The sequence below is a fragment of the Narcine bancroftii genome, chromosome 1 (genome assembly GCF_036971445.1).
Source record: "Narcine bancroftii isolate sNarBan1 chromosome 1, sNarBan1.hap1, whole genome shotgun sequence".
NCBI classification, from domain to species: Eukaryota; Metazoa; Chordata; class Chondrichthyes; order Torpediniformes; family Narcinidae; genus Narcine; species Narcine bancroftii.
This window is the reverse complement of record NC_091469.1, coordinates 231,873,562-231,898,731: the sequence shown is the minus strand read 5'-3', so window position 1 is coordinate 231,898,731 and position 25,170 is coordinate 231,873,562. Positions and strand designations below refer to the sequence as shown.

At 41.1% G+C, this 25,170-nt stretch overlaps 1 protein-coding gene across 9 annotated transcripts in view; it reads left to right on the top strand.

Moving 5' to 3' along the window:
• fbxl17 (F-box and leucine-rich repeat protein 17) overlaps positions 1-25,170 on the top strand; it is a 725,386-nt gene that overhangs the window by 24,552 nt on the left and 675,664 nt on the right. For all 9 annotated transcript variants that reach the window (XM_069892541.1, XM_069892540.1, XM_069892527.1 and 6 more), the window contains exon 3: positions 8,431-8,553. In XM_069892541.1, the coding sequence (XP_069748642.1) occupies positions 8,431-8,553 (123 nt within the window). The remainder of the gene's footprint in view (positions 1-8,430; positions 8,554-25,170) is intronic.

Genomic DNA, 25,170 nt, shown 5'->3' with positions numbered 1-25,170 from the left:
ATTTGTGGACAAGAAAAATAAAAGTTGACATTTAAAGACTGACTACCTTTCATCTTTCAACAATGTTGCTCTCTATGTCAACAACACCAAGGAGCCTAATGGTAGATTTTAGGAAGGGGAAGCAGATGGACCATGCGCATATCTGTATTGATTGGACTGAGGTGGATTGGGTTAGTACCTTGAAGTTCTTTGGAGTCCACATATCAGAGGACCTCTCCTGAGCCAGCGTGAAGAGGCAATGAAGAAGGCTCAACAATGTCTCTATATTCTTAGCATTTTGAGGAGATTGGGCATTGATACCAAATGCTCTGTAAAACATCTGCAGGTGTACTGTGGGAAGTATACTTGATGCATCATGGTTTGGTAATTCATGTGCCTAGCAGCGCTGAAGGCTGCAAAAAGTAGCAAAGCGATCACGGGCTGTGGCCTCATCCATTGAAGACAACAATGTGAGGCGTTGCCTCAAGAAGACAGACATCATTATAAAAGGACCCTATCACCCTGGTCAAAACCACTTCTTGCATCGACATTTATGAAAAAATAAGTGCCAAAGCCTGAAGTCAGTACTTTTTTTTCTTTTCGAAACTTTATTTATTAATTTTAATATATGAAGAAAGTAAATAATTCACGTACAGAAAAAAAATACAAAATAAAGTAATACAAGTACAAAGTAACATAGTTAATACAATACCAATCTCGGCATCTCCCCCTAACAACTAAAAACTAAGACTAAAAAAAACTATTTTTAACCCCTAAACCCCCCCCTTCCCCACCCCCATGATAAAGAGTGAAGAATTAATACTATTAGTATAATAAAAAAATTAAAAATATATATCTTTAAAAAAAAGATTGATATATATAAAAAAATCAAAAAAAATTAAGTATTAATTATTAATCCAAAAATTTTTTATTATATAAGAATATATATGAAAAAACAAAAACAAAAAGAACTTAAACGAAAAAAAGAAAGAAAAAAAGAAAACATATATATAGAAAAAATATATAATAAAAAAAGTTTTTTTAAAGAAAAAAATGATTAATTCAAACTTATTTAAATTGTATATAATCAATAAATGGGGTCGACTTTAACTCATAAAAAGACATCTTATCTTGTATAGAAAAAGATATTCTTTCCATAACCAAACAAAACTTCATCTCTGAATACCACCTATCTAAAGACAATACATTTCTATTCTTCCAAGTAATCGCTATACATTTCTTGGGCACTGCCAGCGCTAAGTAAATAAAAGAGATCTGGTAATTATCTAATTCTAAATCAATCAACGGTTGCATATTCCCTAATAAAAATATATCAGGGTCTAATACAATATGAAGATTATATAGATTATTAAATACAGATTGAATACCTTTCCAAAATTGTTGTAACCGATCACACAGCCAAACAGCATGTAAAAAAAGTACCAGAAACCTGATCGCAACAAAAACAAAGATCTGACTTACTAAAACCAAATTGTTTTAATTTTTCGGGTGTTAAATATAATTGATGTATAAAACTATAATTAATCATCGCCAATCTAGCATTAATCAATTTTCAAACACTATTACGGCAGATTTCAGACCAATCTTCTTCAGTTATTGTTAAACTTAAATCTTTTTCCCATTTCATTTTATCTTTATCCCAATCTATTTTACTTTCACTTTCCAACAAAATACGATACAAACCTGATATATAACCCTTTTTTGGAAATGAGAGCACATATTTCTCAAAATCAGTTTCAGACAGTAAATTCATTTGGACGACCGCATACCTGTTTTACAAAAGATCTTAACTGATAATACACAAATATAGAATAACCACTTATATCAAATCTCTTTTGCAATTCTACAAAAGAACAAAAATGACCTTCTAAAAAAACAGTCAGATAAATTATGTATTCCTTTCTCCTCCCATTGTTTCAAAATAGTATTAGATACCGTGAAAGGAACAAGTTGATTATTATATAATGGTAATCTTCCCGACCACTTATTTTTCAATCCCATTTTATGTAATTTACTTGTCCATAAATTCATTAAATGTTTCAATATTGGTACATCATAAGTTCGTAACAAATTTTTATTCCATCAAAATAAAAATTCATTCGAAAATTTTTCAGAAATAACTGCCAATTCTATCTGTGCCCAACTAGGCGTATCTTGTGTGGCAATTAATGCGCTAAGAAATCTAAATTGAGCTGCTTCATAATAAAATTGAAAGCTAGGTAGCCGTAACCCTCCAAATTGAAAATCCCACATCAATTTTGTCAACGCCACCCAAGGAAATTTTCCTTTCCACAAAAAATCCCTAATTACTTTATATAAATCCTTAAAAAATCTTTTTTGTAAACAGCAAGGAATTGAATGAAATAAATATTGTATACGAGAAAAAATATTCATTTTTATAGTATTAATTCTTCCTAATAAACCCAAAGGTAAATCTTTCCATTTAACTAAATCTGCCTTAATCTTCTTCATTAAAGGAAGATAATTAAGTGAATATAAGTTTTGGTAATCAGTATTAACATTAATTCCCAAATATTTAATTTGTTTCATCCACTTCAAATTCATAATATTTCTAAACATTGAATAATCATCTTTACTAATTGATAAAATTTCACTTTTAGTCCAATTAACCTTATAACCAGATAATTGACCATAAATCTCTAAGGAATCTTGAAGTGCTGGCAGAGAAACATCAGGATCCACCAAATACAGCAAAACGTCATCCGCAAATAGATTTATTTTATAATCTTCATTCAAGTCTCTCATACCTTTGATACTATCATTCTGAAGTATTAATTGTGCTAGAGGTTCAATAACTAAAGCAAACAAGGTGGGTGATAATGGACATCCTTGTCTAGTAGATCTTGTTAAATTAAAGGATTCTGAAAGCAAACCATTAGTAACAACTCTAGCTTTCGGACCATTATACAAAGCCCTAATCATACCAATAAATGAGAGACCAAACGAAAACTTTTCAAGTACTTTAAATAAAAATTTCCATTCTACTCTATCGAATGCCTTTTCTGAAGTCAATACTTCTTAGTGCAAGTGCAATTTCTATCCAACTGCTATTAGGCTTTTGAATCTTCTCCTATTACCTTAACTGTAGACGACCCCAAGACCACAAAAATACTTTATTGCACAAACTGTAACTGAATAATAATCTTTTCAGATTGGATAATTTAATGTTTTAATGCATATGATTGGAGTTTTTGTAAAATGTACCCATTTGCCTGAAGCAAATAAGAATTTTGGTGTAGGTGTTTAGAACTTGCAAGTATGACAAAAAACTCCCATCATCAAAACATCTTTGTATGAAATTTGATAATTCAAAACCTGACTGTTCATATTCTCAATGGCATCAAGTTGTGTTTACTGAAATAAGCCTTTGTTGGCTTATTTTTAAGCAATCTCTTGTGATTGGATTTCTCATTTATTTTAAGATCTATTTGTCACCTTGTCCATTTGAATCTCTTTAATTTTCACGAGCTACAAAGACTTCTACTTCTCTAGTTTTTTCATCAAAGGGTGACACGGCTTGCATAGCAGTTAGTGCAATGCTGTTACAGTGTGAGCAACCTGGTCCGGGGTTCGAATCCTACGATGTTGGTTCTCTGTATCTGCGTGGGTTTCCTCCTGGTGTACTGGGGTTGTTGGTCAATTGGGTGTCATTGGAAGGCATGGGCTCATGGACCCAAAGGGCCTGTTACCATGCTGAATGTCTAAATTTAAAATCGTAAAAATTTAAATTTAATTCAATGAATTTATTTGCTTCATTGAGTAGATACAACTGTACCTTCAAAGCCTCAGAACTATAGAATTACCTTCCAAAATCCCTCTACCTCTAATTTAATATACTTTGTCCAAATTTTGGTTGATTGCCCTAATTTCCCCTTGTGGCTCAGTGACTAATAATAATATGATATATCACTGTAAATACATTGGGGTGTATTTTGCCTGTCAAATGCTCACTATAAAATCAGATGAGATAGGTAGAGTTTGTCGTGTACATAAGTACAATATACAGAAGTACTGAAATTAATAGCTTCCAAATCAGGGTGAAATGCATCCAGTCAATATACTTTCCACAGTACAACTGTAGAAGTTTGATGAAGTATTCAATTAGATTGTGAATCTCCTCAAACGTTTTGAGAAAGTAAAAGAATTGGTGTGCCTTTTTGGTTGCCTTGGCGTGTGGACTCCAGGAGAGCTCCTCCAATGTGTGGACTTCTAGGAACTTGAAGGTACTAATCCTCTCCACTGCTGTTCCCTCAATGAAGACAGGTTTGATGTTTTAAATATTGCACAATGGAAATATTGGTTAATACTGGAATTGCACCTTTTTTAAGCATTTAATTTTTTTTGCTCCTTGTTCGAAATTTACTTGGCCATTAAAGATACTGTAGCAGTACTTGAAGATGAGAATGGAATTCTCCAGATGAACAAGCCAATATATCTTTAAAAAAATGATTTGAGGGGTAAATATATAATCGTGTACAAATGATTGCCTATCTGAGTTGTATGATTGTGTTAAAAGCTGTAAAAGTGTAGTTCAATTTGACAAATTTGTTTTTCTTTCTGCATTGAGGGCTTGATGAGACTGCAAGCAGCATATTTTGCGCAGGTACCAAGAGAAAGTGCTACTTACAAAAAGAGGAAAAAGGCAATGAAGGTTCATTAGATTCGTCCCTCATTATTTTTGTTCCCAAGATGAGGTCTTCCAATCCAGATCATCCAGAATGTCCTCCTTCCAAAAATGTGGCTTACCTTTCACTACCATCATCTCCACCCTTTCCGGTATCCCCTCAATTTCTCACCCATCTGCCTTGGCTCCCTCTGCCCCAGACGCAACAAAAACAAGATTCTCCGTTGTCCTCACCCACCACCCCACTGGCCTTTGCATCCAACATATTATCCTCTGTAATTTCCATCACCTATAACATGATCCCACCACTAGACACCTTTTCCCCATTTCATCTTCCATGAGGACTCCTCCCTCTGTGACTCCCTTGTCCACTCATCCCTTCCCTTTAATCACACCCTTGGCACCTTTCCCTGCAGCTGCAGGAAGTGCCACACCTTCTCCCTCACCACCATTCAGGGCCCCAAACAGTCCTTCAAAGTGAAACAATACTTCACATGTATCTGTGGGAGTCATCGACTGCATCCGATACTCCTGTTGTGGCCCTCTCGACATTGGAGAGACTGGATGCAGATTGGGAGATCCTTTGCTCTGTCCGCATTAGTAACAGGGATCTTTCAGTGGCTAGCCATTTTGGTTCTTCGCCTCATTCCCTTGCTGCCATGTCGGTTTGTGCAGTCGGACCCAGACCATCCATGGATTGGAGGAGCAACACCTAGCATTCACATTGGCTTCCCCAGTTTTTTCTAGCTTCCCCCCATTCCTTTTTTCTTCCCCCCATTCCTGTCTTCTTTCCTCCTGATCTCTACCCCTTTCCCTCTCCATTCACAGAATCTTCCCCACCCCCCCCCCGTTTGCTGGTGTGCCTTCCCTCTCTTATCCACCAATCATCTCCTCCCTGTGGGACTGTGCTCCTCCCCTACCCTTCTCCCCTTTCTCCCTCCACCTCCCACCATTTTGATCGGGTGACTGCCGACATTTTACTCATACATAGAAACATAGAAACATAGAAGATAGGAGCAGGGGAGTAGGTCATTCGACCCTTCGAGCCTGCTCCGCCATTCAACGAGATCATGGCTGATCTTAAAGTTCAGTATCCCGTCCCCTTCTTCTCTCCGTAACCTTTAATACCCTCATACTGAAGAAATATATCTAATTCCCTCTTAAATATATTTAATGAACCTGCCTCTACTGCCCTCTGTGGCAATAGATTCACCACCCTCTGGGTAAAGAAATTCCTCCTCATCTCGGTCCTAAATGGTTTGCCTATTATCCACAAACCATGGCCCCGGGTTCTGGATTTTCCCATTATTGGAAACATCCCATCTGCATCCATTCTGTCCAGTCCTGCCAGAATTTTAAATGTCTCTATGAGATCCCTTCTCAATCTTCTAAACTCCAGCGAGTACAGTCCCAATTTGCGCAATCTTTCCTCATAAGTCATTCCTGCCATTCCAGGTATCAGCCTGGTGAATCGCCTCTGCACTCCCTCCATTGCAAGAACATCCTTCCTTAGATAAGGTGACCAAAACTGCACACAATACTCCAGGTGGGGTCTCACCAAGGCCCTGTACAGCTGCAATAAGGTATCCTTGTTCCTATACTCAAACCCTCTTGATATGAAGGCCAACATACCATTTGCCTTTTTAACCACCTGCTGTACCTGCATGCTCGCTTTTAGAGACTGGTTTACAAGTACCCCTAAGTCTCTCTGCACTTCCCCATCTCTTAATCTATTGCCATTCAAATAGTAATCTGCCCTCCGGTTTGTATTATCAAAGTGGATAACCTCACATTAATCCACATTGTAGTGCATTTGCCATGTATCTGCCCAGTCCCTCAATGTATCCAAATCACACTGGAGCTTCCTGACCCCCTCTTCCGTGCACACAACCCCTCCTAGCTTAGTGTCATCTGCAAATTTGGAGATATTACATCATCCAGATCATTAATGTAAATTGTGAACAGCTGGGGTCCCAGTACAGATCCCTGTGGCACCCCACTGACATGGGGTATGTATCTTTATCTTTGCTATATAAGGTACACTGTTTGACCAGCTCAGTTTCTCCAGCATTGTGTTTTTACTTCGTTATGTTATTACAATGGGATATTTGGTCAATGTGTTCCACTGAGATCAGAAGAATGAGGTTGACATCAAGAAACAAATGATTCTACCAAAGATCGAGGGAATGATGTAGTGATGATGTTTCTCCTGGTTGGACTGAAAAGGAGTAGGACATTTAGACTCAATATTGAGGACTGTAATAGAAGAATTTTTTTTTCCCAGAGGCCAGTACATCTTTGGAGTTCTCGACTCGAGGTCTGTGGAGCTCACTTGCTGAGTATAAATGTGATAAGAAATATAAAGATACTTGACTATTAAGGGAAACTAGGAATAAAGGGTTAGAGCACAAAAGAAGATGTCATGGTGAGCCAGGCATGAGGAACTGAATGGTGTATTTTTCTTTCTGACGTTAAAATATCACCCAAATAATGATAGCTTCTCGTTATCTGTTTGTTGGTGTGGTTTTGACTATTCTGCTTCTAAAAAATTGAAGAATATTGTGGGTGGATATTGGGTAGCAAAATTTGTTTGAAAAATTCTGTTTTCAAATGCTCACTTGATGAGGTAGGATGTGTGTACTGTATTTTTCATAACACCTGAGTTGATTAAAACAAATTTCTTATGTTGTGATCTCTTGGTGTCATAAGGCATAAGTGACCTTGCATCAACCTCAGAGGGAAAATCTTGCGTTAGAAGATTGATGTATCACTATGTAGGTTTTCATATGTTGCAAGGTTCACTATTTTGGATGAGGCATGATCCTATTTTGGTTAGCTGTTTCAATAGGTTATACAGAATAATGGAACAATATTCAATAATGGTGGCTCTTCAAGTCTTTGTGGAAAATAGAAGCTGCTTTGAGATTACAAATGTTTTGATTTATTTCTGTTGTTGCTGACGAATCTCTCGGAGTTTCAGGTTTCAAGTTGCTTCATCATTGTTGCAGTCAGTGTAACGAAAGTTGTAGGAATTTTGGAAGCTATTTAACAATAGTTTGATTTGAAAATGTGTCACTGAATATTGTACACTCTTCCATTTATTTAATTCACAAAGGTATAAAATGAAATGCTATGGTATATGACCTTCATCTCACTTGAGTACTCCCTACACCTGTATTTGGAAAGAAAATGCTATTCTTGAAATGTGTTACACTGAAATTTTATTAACTTCCCACTGGGTGACACTGAGATTCCATTTAATTTGTTCATTTCTTTTAAAGAAATCTTCTGTTCTAAACTTTTTCTTTTTTTTTAACCAATGGATTTATCATGTAAAAAAAACTTGTAGAATCTTGGTGCCTTACAGTCATTTGGTTAATTCAACATAATCTTTGAAAAGTTTTAGTTTGCTTTTTCAGATCATGCAGATCTCCCTTTCGTGTCTGAAGGATTGGTTGTTGGTGGGCTGTACCTGAAATTACAAAATGAATTGTTCTTCCCAATCTACCCAGCTGTTGTACTATCATGTAGCTGCAATCTTTAGTTCCTATTTTTTCTTTCCAATTCTAAGTTTCTCTTATTTGCATCTTAATGTTAATCAGCTGTTTTGTGCTTGCATTGTGTATAGAGGAAGTTGAAATTATGAAATCTACTAATAGTGTTTATTTTCTTGATCTTTGCAGGACAAAAGTATTAATTATCTTCCAGAGATTCCTGAGCACCTACAACCAGCATTGTAGACATTGACTATAATGCATCTGATCAGAAATGTTTCTTTATTTCAGGTCTTTGCTCATTTATCTTTGAAGGAAAGATGTCTTTCAGCATCTTTGGTTTGCAAGTACTGGCGTGAGCTTGGTCTAGATTTCCAATTTTGGAAGCAGCTGGACCTCAGTGGGCGACAACAGGTATGGATGGCTGTCTTATTTGTAAAAATTTGCTAAAATAATCCTGAAGACCAAATCAAGATTTGGCAGTAAGAAGTGTGGAAGAAATGACTATACAGAGATGTGCTCTTCATGTAGTGATGAATTTTGCAAAAAATTATACAAATGTAATTTGTATTCAATGTTTCAAAGATGCTTGGAAAATAATTTAAAGAAGGACAATCTGCCAAGTATTTTGAGAACTTCTACTAAATATTAGATCATTTTGGAAGAGTGAATTATCTGATGTAAGGTAGTATGTGTATCACCCTACAGCTGGTCGGTGCTTCTATCAACCAATGGTGGCCTGGTCATTTATATTTGATTTGTATCAAATATGTATGATTTAAGAAAAAGAAATCTAATCTAGATGCCATTGAGGAGGTTATGTTGTGCCATCATCTTGAAGCACTGTACGGGAATATACTCCTGTAGTACTGCCAAATGGAGATATGCGAAATATTGACTAAGAGATTATATCTATTCAAATCAGAATGACCTTGCCATGTACCTGCCATCCTTGTTCATCTGGATTGTGGAGTCCAGTGTTGAGGAGAACCCTGGTGACTAGCTACAGTGTATCATGTTGATGGGATCCATTGGGATAAGATGCATTTATTTAGCATCATGGAGGGGCTATGCTGATGTGGTCTATGTAGGCTCTTTGGACAGCAGTCAATGAAGGTCCATTCTCAAAGTCTTTTACTGAATCTTTGCAGAGTGTTTTTCTCTTTGAAAACTGATAGTTTCTACCATCTGTATGTACGTTGAGCTGCACACCAACCACTTGCTGCGTTAATAAATGTTGTTCTTGTGCTTTTGGCCTATCACTTTTTATCTATAGCTCTTTGCTCTTGAAGCATTTGCCAGTAGCAACAGAATTGATTTTGTTTCCTCTAATTATCCAGCTATGTCTCGTTTCCAAAAGAGCAGGTCAGCTCAAGGTAGGCTTGTTAAGCTCATCAATAATCCATTTACTGATCTCCTATATGTGTTTCACGATGACCCCTATTTCTCAGACTTCATCATGATCTTGGTCCAAACGCGAATCATAGAGGTCAGGTGAGACATACTGCCCCTGACCTCGAGTATTTGACTGTGAAATCAAGCTTTTGTAAAACTGAAATAAATCGTGTCAAATACTTAACTGTGGAATCGTATCTTGCCCAAAGGAAAGTGGTTATGATTATCAAAATAAAAAGTCAATCTTGCATATCCATGTCGGGACATCAGAAGTTCCACATGGTGGAATCCTTAGCCCAGCCATCTTCAGCTGCTTCATCAATGTCCTTCCTTTGTCATGTTAGAAATTGTGCAATCTTCAATTCCATTTACAACCTTTTGACAAATGAAGCAACGAACGCCTGCATGTGGCAAGATGAAGACAACATTAACATTTTCACAAAAATGCTGGAGAAACTCTGCTAGTCACGCAGCGTTCTATACATAGTAAAGTTAAAGGTACATAACCAATGTTTCAGGCAAGGTATGGGGAAAAAGTAGCAGGCAACTGAATAAAATGGTTGGGGGGAGGGGCAGGGGAAGAGCACAGACTCAGGAATAAGGTCAAAGGTGGATATTGGTGGGAGGGCACAAGAGGAAAAAAGACAGGAAGAGGGGATAACTTTGAATAGAGAGAAGGGGTAGAGAGCTGGAAGAAAGGAGACTGAGGGAGAAGAAAGGAGGACGGGAGTGTCTTCAAAAACTGGAGAAATGGATGTTCATGCCATCTGGTTGGATGACATCCAGACAGAATATGAGGCATTGCTCCTCCAATTTATGTGTGGCCTTGGTTTGGCAGTGCACAGGCCATGGACAGACACGTTGGTGTGGCATGAAATTGAAATGGTTGGCCACTGGGAGATCCCGGCATTGCAGAGGACAGAGCAAAGATGCTCAATGAAACGATCTTCAAGTGTGCATCCAGTTGATTCAATGTATAGAAGGGCCCAATGGGAGCATGGGATGTATTAGATGATCTCTGCATAGTCACAAGTGAAGTGTTGCTTCACTGGGAAGGACTTTTTGCGGGAACCAAATGGTGGTGAGGATAGAAGTATGGGTACAAGTGTAGCACTTTCTGCAGTCACAGGAACAAGTACCAAAGGGGGTGACTGTCTTTAGTTCCCTTGAAAGGACTTCAGTGTATGTGCATCATTGAAGAGGAAAATACGATCTTTCCTGTGGGCCTTTGTAAATCTTATAAGTTCCTTTCAGTATTTGTCAACATTAATACAGGTGGGAGAGTGCACTTGAAATAAAATAAATTGACCAGTTGCACTGTTGTATGCAGATAATGGATGCAGCAAATACCAGTAAAATGTCCACTTCAAGTAGCCAGCAATTTTAATCAAGGGTGTGAAATGAGAATCATTGAGGGGAATAGTGAAGTTGAGATGATTGATGTCTCTGCAGCCAGTTGGAAATATAAAGATCAAGAGTGGAGAGATGGCCAGGATGAGGTGTCCAAGAGGAGGAAGAAAGCTTCAGGCAAGGGAAGGGGTCTTCATTGGGGGTGGAGAATAATGGTGGAAGAAGTGAGCATGGAGATGGAATGGATAGAAAAAGAGCTCAGCATGTGCGGAACTTTCTGAGGTATGGGTGAAGGGGGGGGGGGGGGGGGGATGAAGGTGAGGCCTGTACTGATGACCAAGTGTTTCATCTCTGAGAGTGGAAGGTCGGAGAGGATGGTAAAGATGAGACAGGATTTGGAGTGCCAGTCAATGGGGTTGAGTCTGTCGGGTGGAGGAGGGTAGGGGGAATTGGCAGGGGGGTGGAGTGAGTGGAGTTAACATAATGAAGATAACATTGAGGTATAGTGACTGGGAATGCTGATTATAAGAAAAGACATCTTCTCCATTAATCCTCTCATTGGTTAAACATGATACCCTTGCACTGCTTGAACTGTACTTTTGTCCAGTGTCCATTTTTCCTTTGTAATACCATATCCTTCACTCTTTGACTCACTTACGCAACACTGCAACTTTGCACTTCTGTTTTATTATCACTCTACCTGCTACACAAGTGTGGGTTGACTTACCTGGATAGCACGCAAAACAAAGCTTTTTACCGTCTTAATCTACCTGACAAATAAACAATTCAGTTCAATACACATTCAGTGGTATTGAGATCATCGAGATTCTCACCTGTTCCTTTGCTTTTACAGAATTTTTATTGTCGAATATTGGGCATAATTGAGGGGAGGGGAGCAAACCTTCATTTTAGTTTAAAAAACATTGAGCCAAATGGTTTCGAGGTGGTTTGAAAGAGGTCTGAATAAACTGAAATGTCAATTCAGTAATATGTTAGTGGGGGGGTGTGGTGTGCCACGTGATGATGTGGAGTTAGACTGGTAATCCCTGTTCTCCTTGAAAAAGTTGAGAAAAAGTGATTTAAAAAAGTCTATAAAAGTTAAAGAAAGTACTGTCTAAAGACATAGAGAAGATATCAACATGCCACCGAAAAAAGATAAAGGCCTTACTGCAATACAAGAAATGGAGCAAGAAAAAGAAGAGAGGCCTACTTTGAGAAAGTATCCTGGAGCTGTCTGCAAGGTAAAATCCAAAGAAGAGAGGCCAGAAGCTGGGGAGATCTTGGACATTGTTGCACAAGGTCTCCTCCGACAATGGCCACCGACATCGAGTGAAGAAGTGACTCTGCGCATGCGCAACTCCTTGCGCATGCGCAGAGCACACAAAGAAAGAGGAACTTTAAAAAATATAAGATACTCACAGCTCCAGTGATCAAGAAGAGGACCTGGAAAAGCAAAGACCAAGAACGATTCACAATCAAGAAAAAAAAGCAGAGAAAGGCACAGAAGTTTGTTTATTTCTGGGGAAATTAAGTAATTTTTAGATTCTTTTCAGCAATCTAAGGAAGTAATGCAACAAGTGGATGCAAGGTTTGAAATGGTGGATGGGAAAATATTAAAGATCAAATGAAGAAAGTGCAAGCAGAAGCTGCTGCCGAGAATGATCAGTTAATGCAAAAAAAAAATAGACATTTTGGAAAATTTTAATAGATGGAATGACATCAAGATTGTTCGACTTAAAGAAGGTGATGAAGGTCAAGGTATGAAAAAAAATTTGCAACTTTGGGTCAGGCCGAATTTCATGGAGATTGAACGAGCTCATAGGCCACTGAGACCCTCAGCCTGACCAAAGGTCCCATTCAATACTTGTCAGATTCCTTCGACTATGAAGTGAGAGAGAAGATATTGGAGCTGGCAAGCTAAAGAAAGACGATCACCTTTGATTTATAATGGAAACATAGCCGACCACTACAAAGAAACACGCACATATAGTGTGGCAGGTTAAACTCACTTACTTTATTAGGGCTGGAAAGGGTGCTTTTGTACTGTTCCAAGTTCCCGCCATTTTTGCTGGTTGACTGAGGCAGCCATATGAATAACAATAGCGGGTGGGACCAACCTTGCATATGCCCTTCTTCCCCAGCCTGTTTCTGCTGAGTTAGCTGGGCAACTTGACCAACACCATTTTAGGGCTGTTGGTCTGATGCTGCCCCAGCTTCTACCCCCGCCGGTTCGTTGTCCTGGGAGTAGCTTTTGCGATCTCTGTCCGCGTCTGCTGCCGCACGATGTGCCAGTCCGATCTCTGCAATTGTGGGCTGCCACATGACCCCCACCCCCCCCAGAACTGGCATTACAGTCTTTAGTGTCCGTAGGTATAGTCCCCAAAGTATTTTGTGGTCTGCCTCAGTGTCGAGGTGTTGGTGTCTCCACGGGTTGTGCTGGGTCTTTTTGGGCAGGCTTGAGTCTATCTGTAGTGAAGACCTTTGGTTCAACACCGATGTCCAGCTCGAAGGTGTCTCTGTTGTTCTAGATGACTTAAAAGGAATCTTCGTATGGCTTCTGCAGTGGTGAACGGCGGGGTCCTTTGCGTACAAACACATACTCACAGTTCCTGAGTTCTTTGGGGATGTTGGACTTGGCTTGTCTGTGTCTGGAGGGTGGGATTGGAGCCAGGTTACCGACTTTTTCGTGCAGCCTGTCTAGGAAGGTGGCTGTCTCCTCCTGCTGGCCAATGGAATGAAATCCCCGGGAATCATGAGTAGGGCTCTGTAGACAAGTTCAGCAGAGGATGCGTGGAGGTCTTCTTTCGGTGCTGTTCAGATGCCCAGTAGGGCCCATGGTAGTTTGTCCACCCAGTTGGGGCCCTTGAGTCTGGTCATGAGGGCAGTCTTGAGGTGCCTGTGGAAACGCTCCACCGTGCTGTTGGCTTGCGGGTGATATGCTGTCGTATGGTGTAGCTGAGCGCCGCACAGGTTGGCAGTGTTGGTCCACAAACTGGAGGTGAACTCTGCACCTCGGTCAGAAGTGATGTGTTGTGGCAGTCCGAATCTTGCAATCCAGGATGAGAGGATTGCTTTGGCACAGGACCTGGTGGAAGTGTCGATCAGGGGGATTGCTTCTGGCCACCGGGTGAAGCGGTCGACCACTGAGAACAGGTAACAGAAACCCTGAGAGACTGGCAAGGGTCCCACTATGTCCATGTGAATGTGGTCAAACCTGGGTTCCATTGGCACGAAAGGCTGTGGGGTGTGTCGCTGCACTTTGGCTTTTTGGCACTGCGTACATGCCTTGGCCCACCTCTGGACTTGTTTCTTCAATCCATGCCACATGTACTTGTTGGCCATCAGCCGGACTGTAGTCCTAATGGATGAATGTGCCAGCCGTTGATGAAGTCAAAAACTCATTGCCTCCATGCTGTGGGGACAATAGGTCGAACCTGCCTGGTGGCCACGTTGCACAGGAGGATGGTAGTACCTCTGCTGACTGGAACATCGTGAATCCAAAGGCCTATGACAGCGGTCCTGGACTGTGGGATCTCGTCGTCCTGCTGCTGTGCCTCTGCCAGTGCTGTGAAGTCCAGACCGTTGACCAGGGAGTGAATGCTGTTTCTTGACAAGGCATCTGCGGCCACGTTGTCTTTGCCTGAGATGTGCTTGAAGTCGGTGGTGTACTCCATGCTGTAAGATAAGTGTCTCTGTTGGTGGGCTGACCAGGGATTGGAGATTTTAGCCAGGGCGAAAATCAGTTGGTTTGTGGTCTATGAAAGCCATTCCCTCAAGAAAGTACCGGAAGTGGCAGATGGCTAAGTACAGCGTTAGCAGCTCTCTATCGAAATCACTATACTTTATTTCAGATGCTTGTAGAAGAAAGCTAGTGGTACCAACTTCCTTCTATCTGCTGCTCCAGGACTCCACCAATCGCTGTTCCTGAGGCTTCGACTGTGAGGGTCGTGGGTGCACCTGGTCTGGGGTGGGTCAGGAGTGTAGCTTCTTTGGCCAGGGCTTCTTTGGTTTCCACAAACGCAAGTGCAGATTTGTTGTCCCAGACATCAGGATGAACAGAGGGCACATCTCTCGAGCACTGCTGGGATAAACCTGCAATAAAAGTTTATCATCCCCACAAACTCATGCAGACCTTTGGTTGAACTGGGCTTCGGGAAGCTGCGGGTGGCCTCTACCTTGTCGGGCAGTGGTGTGGCTCCATCCTTTGTAATCCTGTGGCTCAGGAAATCGATGGTGTTCAGGCCAAACTGGCATTTGGCCAGGTTGATGGTGAAGCTTAACTCCTGCAGACGACTACAGAGATTTCAGAGGTGATGAAGGTGTTTTTGTCGGGTTTTATTTGCCACGAGGATATCGTTGAGGTAGATGAAAGTGCCGTCCAGGTCTCGGCCCACTGCATCCATCGGTCGCTGGAATGTCTGTGCTGCATTTTTGAGCCCGAATGGCATCTTCAGGAACTTGAACAGCCCAAATGGAGTGATAATGGCCATCTTAGGGATGCCATCATGATGGACCGCAATCTGGTGATATCCTCGCACGAGGTCTGCTTTTGAGAATATTGTTGCCCCGTGGAGGTTTACTGCAAAATCCTGGATGTGTGGAACAGGGTAATGGTCCAGGGTGGTGGCTTCATTGAGCCAGCGATAGTCGCCACATGGTCTCCGGCCTCCAGTTGCTTTAGGCACCATGTGCAGGGGCGATGCCCATGGGGTGTCTGACCATCGAACAACACCCAACTCCTCGAGGTTGTGGAACTCCTCCTTGGCCAGTCGGAGCTTCTCCGGAGAAAATCTTCTCGTCCTTGGGTGGAGAGGTGGGCCCTTGGTCAGGATGTGATGTCAAATGCCGTGTCGAGTCATCTCTGCTGTGAATTGAGGGGAAAGAATGCCGGGAATCCCTTGAAGAACTCATCCTCAGGTGTGGACGGAGTCCAGGTGCATTGCTGGAAACCTAGCACCCCTCAGTGCGATGATCTGGTAGGTCTCAGTGTGGGCAAGTCGCTTACCCTTAAGGTCCACTAGGAGTCTGTGGGCTCGCAGGAAATGGGCTCGCAGGAAGTGGGCTCCGAGGAGTGGTTGTTCCATTGCGGCCAGCGTGAACTCCCATGAGAAGTGGCTGCCCGCGAACTGCAGCTCGGCCCTACAAGTACCATGTCCATTTACTGTTGTTGTTGGCAGCCCTCAACGTGGGTCCCGCTAGCCTGCGCCTATAGTGTCCAACCCTGTCAGGGGTATCATGCTGACCTTTGCACTTGTATCCACCAGGAAGCGTCAGCCAGATAGGCAGTCCCAGACGTACAGCAGGCTCTCTTGGTGGCCAGCCTTTGTGGCCAACAGCGATGGCTGGCCTTGTCATTTTCCTCGGTGCCCCATCTCCAGTGGTAGAAGCACCATCTGTCGCTGGACTCACTCCTGCCTCTTGTCTGCTGTTCCTTGCTCGGGACTGCTCTGGTCTGATTGCAGGACTTCTTTACGAGCCCCACGATAGCCGAGCACTTCTGTTCCTGTTTCCATAGAACGTCTGCTTGTGCTGCGACTTTCCGGGGATCAGTTAAATCCGCATCCGCCAGGAGGAGTTGGATGTCTTCAGGCATCTGTTTGAGGAATGCCTTCTCGAACATGATGCCGGGCTACTCATCTCCCAGGAGGGCCAGCATCTCATTGAGTGCTGATGGGGATCTGTCTCCAAGCCCATCCAGGTGGAGCAAACGTGCTCCTCGTTCTCGCCAGTCCGAACATCTCTGTTAATAGCTCTTTGAAGAGAGTGTAAGTGCCTTCCGATGGTGGCCTATGGATAAAGTTAGCCACTCTGTTTACAGTCTGCGGATCCATGCACTGACCACATGATAGTACCGGGTGGTCTCTGCTGTGATGCCCCGAATCTGGAACTGAGCCTCCGCCTGGTCGAACCGCATGCCGGGTCGAACTGTCCAGAAGGTCAGGAACTTTAGGCCGACTGTACTGACTGCTGCTTTGTTCTCCATCGCTAGGTTTAGATTCCTTCTAAACTGTCGGGGTCACCAATTGTAGCCAACTGCTACAAAGAAACACACACACAGACACACACACACACAGACACACACACACACAGACACACACACACACACACACACACACACACACACACACACACACACACACACACACACACACACACACACACACACACACACACACACAGTGTGGCAGGTTAAGATCACTCACTTTATTAGGGCTGGAAAGGCTGCTTTTATACTGTTCAAGTTCCCACCATATGAATAACAATAGCAGATGGGAATATCCATGCATATGAATGCCTTTCTTCCTCAGCCTGTTTCTGCTGAGTTAGCTGGGCAGCTTGACCAATGCCATTTTAGGGCTGCTGCGCGATATGCCGGCCCGATCTCCGCTATTGCAGGCGCCACAGAAATAAGATTTTCTTTTATCCAGATGTAAGTTTTGATTTGTTAAAAAAGAGAAAAGGGTTTAATCCGGTTAAAGATGTGCAATGGAAAAAAGTCTATGCCTTTGTTTTGAAATGTCCTGCTGTACTGAAAATATTTGTCCCGGGTGAGAGGAATAGATTTTTTTTACAGAGCTATAATGGAAGATTTAAACCGTGTTTTTTGACTTTTGCAGCCTTTGCTTCTGCAAGGCTGAGAACCTGCTTGTGTTTTAGAATCAGCAGACATAAGCTAAATTCCACCGAGGGGCCAGAGATGCAGTTATCTGACAAAAGGACATCTGTGTACCAAGAACATTTAATCTTCCTGCTTGTTTTGGTCACAGACTGTCAGAGGCCTAGCCTTGATCCAAAATAAACCATTGTATTCAAAGTGATAAGCTTAAAATTACATTATTCGATAGAAGCCTAGCATGCTAGCTTGCTCGCTTATCTTTCTTGCTGTGCTGGGAATAGGTGCTTGGGTAAGCAGTTTTTGGGTAATTTTGAGACTCTCCGAGAGGTGGCAACATCTCTCAGCAAGAAGAAGAACTTCTAGAGGCCAGCCAATATCCCGATTGGGGGAGATGGAGAAGCTTCTACCAGCGCCCTGACAACCTACTACAAGTGTGCAGTCGTTGCCTCGCTTCGGCAGTTGGGACCAGTCCAGGCGTTGATAAGTATAGTTGGGAAGGGCTTGCATATTGTAGTTTGAAATCAGCTTTTGAATTTGTAATAAACATTTGTATAAACTGAATTGCTCTCGGTGTGTGTGTCTATTTTCTTTCGGTAGCTCAAACATTGTGACCAATGTAAAACGAACAAAATGAGAGGTACAAGTTTACCCAAGACAAGAGCCTAATGAAGCAAAGGTTTATGTCGATTCATTGCCTGCTAAAGAACAACAGGTGGTTGCTGATACCTGAATTAATGACATAGCTGAAAGAATTTTACTGTAACTGAAATTACATTGTTTTGGGAGAGTTTAAAGGGGGAGGAAGGTTTAACCTATAATGGATGTGATGTATTATATTTTGATGAGATCAATGGATTATTAGCTTTGTTGAAAAAACTATAATAAGGGATGATATGGTATATTGAGTGAGTTAGTAGGGAGTATGATGCTGACCACTGGAATCATGGGCACATCGAGTTTAGATCAAGGGATTTGAGACGCTTTACCATCACGTGCCTCTGGGAGTTTTTCTTCTTACTTTTCATTACCTTTCCTTTTTTTGTTCAAAGCCTGGATTGTTTATGAACTTAATATGTTAGGGGGTGAGTGTGTGGGGAAAGGGATGCTGAACGGACTAATGAACTTTATTAGTATTAATATTGATGAAATTCAGGATCCGATAAGGAGAAAAAAAGTCATTAAGTTGTATATATTTAAAAAAACTAAAGGGGATGTAGCTTTTTGCAAGAAACTCAGTTAACGGATATAGAACGTGAAATTAAAGAGGGATTAGTCGGAATGGTATTGTTTTCTTCATTTAACTCTAAAGCTGGAGGGGTAATGATATTAATAAATAAAAGTTAACCAATTAAAATATTGTATATATTGATAAAGCGGGAAGATGTGTGATGTTAAATTTTAAAATTTATTTGGAATGTTTGACGTTGAATATAACCATATAAGTTTATGGCATGGAAACAGGTTATCTCGGCCCTTCAAGTCCACGCCGGTTCACTCAAACAGCTCTGCTAGATCCCCCCGCCTATTCTCCGCCCATAACCCTCCAACCCTCTCCTATCCATGTATATATCCAGCCTCCTCTTAAATGAAAGAATTGACTCTGCCTCAACTATTTCCTCCGAAAGATTATTCCATTCAGCCACCACTCTCTGAGTGAAGAAGCATCCTCTAGTGTTTCTCCTAAAATTTTGCTCCCTTACCCTCAACTTGTGTCCTTTTGTTTCAACCTCCCCTGCTCTCAGGGGGAAAAGTCTACTTGCATCTAGTCTATCTATTCCCTTCATAATTTTAAACACCTCTATCAAATCCCCTCTCAACTGTCTACGTTCCAATGTATTAAGTCCTAACCTCTTCAATCTTTCTCTGTACTCTAGGTATTTTAAAGCCAGGCAACATCCTTGTAAATCTTCTCTGCACCCTCTCCACCTTATCTATATCCTTCCTATAATTTGGAGACCAGAACTGAACACAATACTTCAAATCTGGCCTCACCAATGCTTTAAACAGTTGCAGCATCACTTCCCAGCTCCAATACTCTATGCTATGATTTATGAAGGCTAACATACCAAATGCCTTCTTAACTATCCTGTCAACATGGGAATCCACCTTCAAGGAACGCTGCACCATAACTCCAAGATCTCTGTTCTTGTGCATTTCCCAATGTCCTCCCCTTTACTACATATGTCCTATTTTGATTATTTTTTCCGAAATGAAGCACCTTACACTTCTCCACATTAAATTCCATCTGCCATCTTTCAGCGCAACTCTCCAGACAAACCAAATACCTCTGTAATCCCTGAAAACCTTCCTCGCTATCCACCACTCCCCCTATTTTCGTATCGTCTGCGTATTTACTTACCCAGTTAACCACCTCATCATCCAAATCATTAATATAAATTATGAACAACAGGTGACCTACCAACAATCCTTGAGGTACACCGCTCATCACAGGCTTCCATCCTGATAGACAGTTGTCCACCATGACCCTCTGCTGTCTATCCTCCAGCCACCTCTGAACCCATCTTACTATTTCTCTATCAATCCCTTGTGACTGAACCCTCCTTACTAACCTTTCATGTGGAACCTTATCAAAAACATTGCTAAAATCCAGATAGACTACATCAACTGCATTACCTTCATCCACCTTTCTTGTCACTTCTTTAAAAAACTCAACAAGGTTCTCAAACATGACTTCCCCTTCACAAACCCATGCTGGGTGCTCCTGATCAATCCCTGCTTATCTAGATATTTATACACACCATCTCTAAGAATACCCTCCATAACTTTCCCTACCACCGAAGTCAAGCTTACAGGCCTATAATTACTTGGCCGACACCTCGTGGCTTTTTTAAACAACGGAATTACATTAGCAACCCTCTAATCCCGTGGCACCACACCCTCCTCCAGTGATCGTTGAAAAATCACTGACAGTGCCTCCGCTATTTGCTCCATGACCTCCCATCAGGACCAGGAGACTTATCCACTTTCACTGACCCTAGAAGCTCTCTTTACTAATCCCTATCTTTTCCATAACTAAGCCATTTGCCTCACTTATCTCACATATTCCAATGTCCTTTTCCTTCGTGAACACAGATGAGAAAAAATTGTTTAATATCTCTCCCATCTAATACAGTTCCTCGCACAGTTCACCGCTCTCATTTTCCAGTGGTCCTATTCTATCCTTAACCCTCCTTTTACTATTCACATATCTGTAAAAACCTTTAGGATTCACTTTTACCATATCAGCTATTGACACCTCATACCTTCTTTCTGCCTTTCTAATTTCCTTCTTAAGGTTTTTTCTGCAATCTATGTAATAATCATACATCTTATCCATTTTTGCTTCTTAAATTTAGTAAATGCCCCCCTCTTATCCCGAACCAACTTCCTTATTTTTCCAGAAAACCACGGTTTCCTTAAGCTTGCATTTCGATCTGACTGGCACGTAAAGATCCTGTACTCTCAATATCTCTTTTTTAAATATCCTCCAAGTCTCCTCTACATCCTTTCCAGAAAAAAAGATCAGCCCATATAATTTTCTGCAAATCCCTTCTCATTTCTTCAAATCTAGCCTTCCCCCACGAAGACCTTCAACCGCGGACATGTCCTATCCCTTTCCATATTTAAGTTGAAGCTAATGGACCCATGATCACTGGATCCACAGTTCTTAACAATAGATCTAACACTGCCTCCCCTCTAGTAGGCACCTCAACATACTGCTGTAAAAAGCAATCCTGAACACATTGTGCAAAGTCTAAGCCATCCCTCTCACTGATTGTGTTTCCTAATCAATGTTGGGAAAATTGAAATCCCCAACTATCACAACCCTATTTCTACTACATATCTCAGCAATTTTCCTGCACATTTGCTCTTCCAGTTCTCTAACCTCTTTTGGCAGCCTATAATATACCCCTATATTTGTAGCCTCACCTTTCTTATTTTTTAGTTCAACCCACAGAGCCTCGTGCGACGAGTCCTCCAGTCTACCTTGCCACAGCACCACTGTAATATCTTCCCTGACAAGCAACGCCACACCTCCCCCTCGTACCCCGCCAATTGTGTCACGTCTAAAGCAGCAAAATCCCAGAATATTTAGCTGCTATTCACAACTTTCCTTCAACCATGTCTCATAAATTGCTATCACATCATAACGCCACGTGTCAATCCACACCATTAGTTCATCCACCTTGTTTATTATACTCCTTGCATTGAAATAAATGCATCTCAGAGATCTTCCACATTTAACTTTCTGCCTCTCACCCTCTCTACAATTGTTACTATGGCCACTATTTATTACCTGCTGCTGTTCCACCTCCAGATTGTGTGAAAAAGCCTTTTTTCTTTGCCTAAAGACTATGTTCTTGTTATCCTCCCTGACATGAACCCTTGTCCCTAACCTTACTAGTTTAAAGCCCTAGCAAATGACTGGTACCGCTGGGATTTAGATTTAACCCATCTTTACACTGTAGGTCCCATCTTCCTCAGAAATGGTCCTAGTGGTCCAAGAACTTAAAACCCTGACTTTTACTCCACCCCTTCAGCCACACATTCAATCTCCACCTGACTCTATTTTTGCCCTCACTATTGCATGGCACAGGAAGTAATCCAGAGATTACACCCTTAATGGTCCTTCTTCTGCGCTCCCTGCCTAACTCCTTATATTCATTTTGCAGGACCACTTTCTTCCGACCAATGTCATTGGTACCGACGTGAACCACAACCTCAGGCTCTTTCCCTTCCCCCTTTAGGATGTTCTGGTCTCATGTAGCCACATTCCGGATCCTGGCACCAGGAAGGGAAACCACCATGTGGTGTTCTTTATCTCGTCCACAAAATCCTCTGTCAATCCGCCTCACTATCGAATCCCCTATAATTATCGCCCTATTCTTCCTATTACTTCCTTTCTGTGCTAAAGAGGCTGATCCTACACCTCTGCCTGCCTTAGCCTGTCTATCCCTTTCCTCAGTACTCAAAGAGGAGTACCGATTTCTGAGGATTTCAGGCTCAGATGCTCTCTCTGGAGCCCAACCTTTCTCTTTATTCTTCTTAACAGTAACCCACTACCCCATCTCCCGTGGGCTCGGTGTGACTACCTGACTATAACTCCTATCTATGACGGCCTTGCTCTTCCTGACCAAAGCGAGGGCATCGAGCTGCAGCTCAAGGTCCTTGACTCAGTCTCTTAGACACTGCAGCTCAGCACACTTAATGCACACATGGACATCCAGGATGTTAGAAGACTCCATGACTTCCTACATGTGACAAAGGGAGCAGAAAACTGCCCTCACACTCATCCTTCCTCCTTATCCTTGTACCTTACCAGTGTAAATATAAAAAGATGTATATTAAACTAAATGTGACCATCTTACCTCAATTTAGATATGCTCGTCCTCAGCCTCTGCTTGCTGAAGCCTCTTGAGCCAAAGCCTCAAAGCCCCTCTCCTTCACCAGGTCACTCACTCACTGGGCTGCTCCTTGCTGGCTGCTCTCTGTGCCTCCTTTCTTATTTATTGTGAATGAATATATATGCCCCAAATAGAGATGATGGAAAATCTATACAAGATGTTTTTATGCAGTTAGCCAATGCAAAGGGGAAAATAATAATCATGGGAGGAAATTTTAATTTTACTTTTGATTTGAAGTTGATTCAGGTGGAATTATGGTTAAAAATAAAGTAGTTAAAACTGTGATGTATTTTATGAATGAAATGATAGTTGGAGGAAGATGCATCCTGGTATTTGAGACTATTTATTTTATTCCTTTAGACATAAGACGTATTCATGTATAGATATGTTTTTAATCTCTTCTCAACTACAAGCAAGAGTCCAAAAGATTGAATATCAAGCAAGGATATTATCTGACCATTCACCTTTAGTTAGGTCAATTGTAGTGGAAGAAGAGCAAAATATTAGATGGAGGTTTAATACTGCATTGTTAAAAAGGCAATATTTTTGTGAATTTATAAGACAACAGATGAATTTTTTTCTAGCACTAATGAACACTCAGTAACTAATAAATTTGTGGTTTTGGAGTCAATGAGGGCTTATTTAAGAGGGCAAATAATAAGTTATACAGCTAAGATTAAAAAAATGTCTGAAGTTAATCATTTGGAAAAAGAAATAACAGTTGGAAAAAGAATTACAGAATCAAGTGAATGATGAGAAACGAAGAATATTGGAATTTAAAAAAAATTGAAATTTAATGAAATACAAACATAAAGTGGAGAGAAAAACAAGGTGAACTCGACAAAAATATTATGAGTTGGGAGAAAAAGCCATAAAGTTTTAACATGGGAATTGAAGACAGAGCAATTATTGAGAACAAATAATAGCCATAAAAGAGGAATCAGGTTATCTTGCTTATAAAACACCAGGTATTAATGATGTTTTTATGAAATTTTATAAGAAATTATATCAATCGGAATCTTTGAGGGATGGATATAAAATAGATGAATATTTATCACAAATTATATTGCCGGAATTAAATATTGAGGAAAAGATTGTAACAGTAAAAGAGTTTGTTAATTTAGAAATGTAAGACATATTGATGTCTTTACCAAATAATAAGGCTCCAGGAGAAGATGGTTTCTCTCTGGAGTTTTACAAAGAATTTAAAGAGTTATTGATCCCTATATTTATGGGATTGCTCAATCAAATGAACGACTCCTGTGATTTATCAGAGTCGTTTAAAACAGCATTAATAACAGTCATTCCAAAATAAAGGGAAGGATTCTTTGCTTCCATCCTCATATAGACCATTATTACTATTGAATACAGATTATAAAATTCTGTCTTGATTATTATTTAATAGATTGGCTAAATGTTTACCTAAATTTATAAATATGGACAAAACATGTTTATTCAAGAATAGAAGATTAACTGATAATATTGTTAAGTTTTAAAGTTTATTAAATGTAGCTCAAAAAAGAAAAAAATATCATCAATAGCTTTGACTTTAGATGCAGAAAAAGTGTTTGATAGATTAGAATGAGACTATTTATTTAAATTATTGAAGATTTTTGGAATTCCAATAAATTTTATAAATTGGATAAGGGCATTATTTATCTTTCTTTCTTTGGCTTGGCTTCGCGGACGAAGATTTATGGAGGGGGTAAAAAGTCCACGTCAGCTGCAGACTCGTTTGTGGCTGACAAGTCCGATGCGGGACAGGCAGACACGATTGCAGCGGTTGCAGGGGAAAATTGGTTGGTTGGGGATGGGTGTTGGGTTTTTCCTCCTTTGCCTTTTGTCAGTGAGGTAGGCTCTGCGGTCTTCTTCAAAGGAGGTTGCTGCCCGCCAAACTGTGAGGCGCCAAGATGCACGGTTTGAGGCGATATCAGCCCACTGGCGGTGGTCAATGTGGCAGGCACCAAGAGATTTCTTTAGGCAGTCCTTGTACCTTTTCTTTGGTGCACCTCTGTCACGGTGGCCAGTGGAGAGCTCGCCATATAACACGATCTTGGGAAGGCGATGGTCCTCCATTCTGGAGACGTGACCCATCCAGCGCAGCTGGATCTTCAGCAGCGTGGACTCGATGCTGTCGACCTCTGCCATCTCGAGTACTTCGACGTTAGGGATGTAAGCGCTCCAATAGATGTTGAGGATGGAGCGGAGACAACGCTGGTGGAAGCGTTCTAGGAGCCGTAGGTGGTGCCGGTAGAGGACCCATGA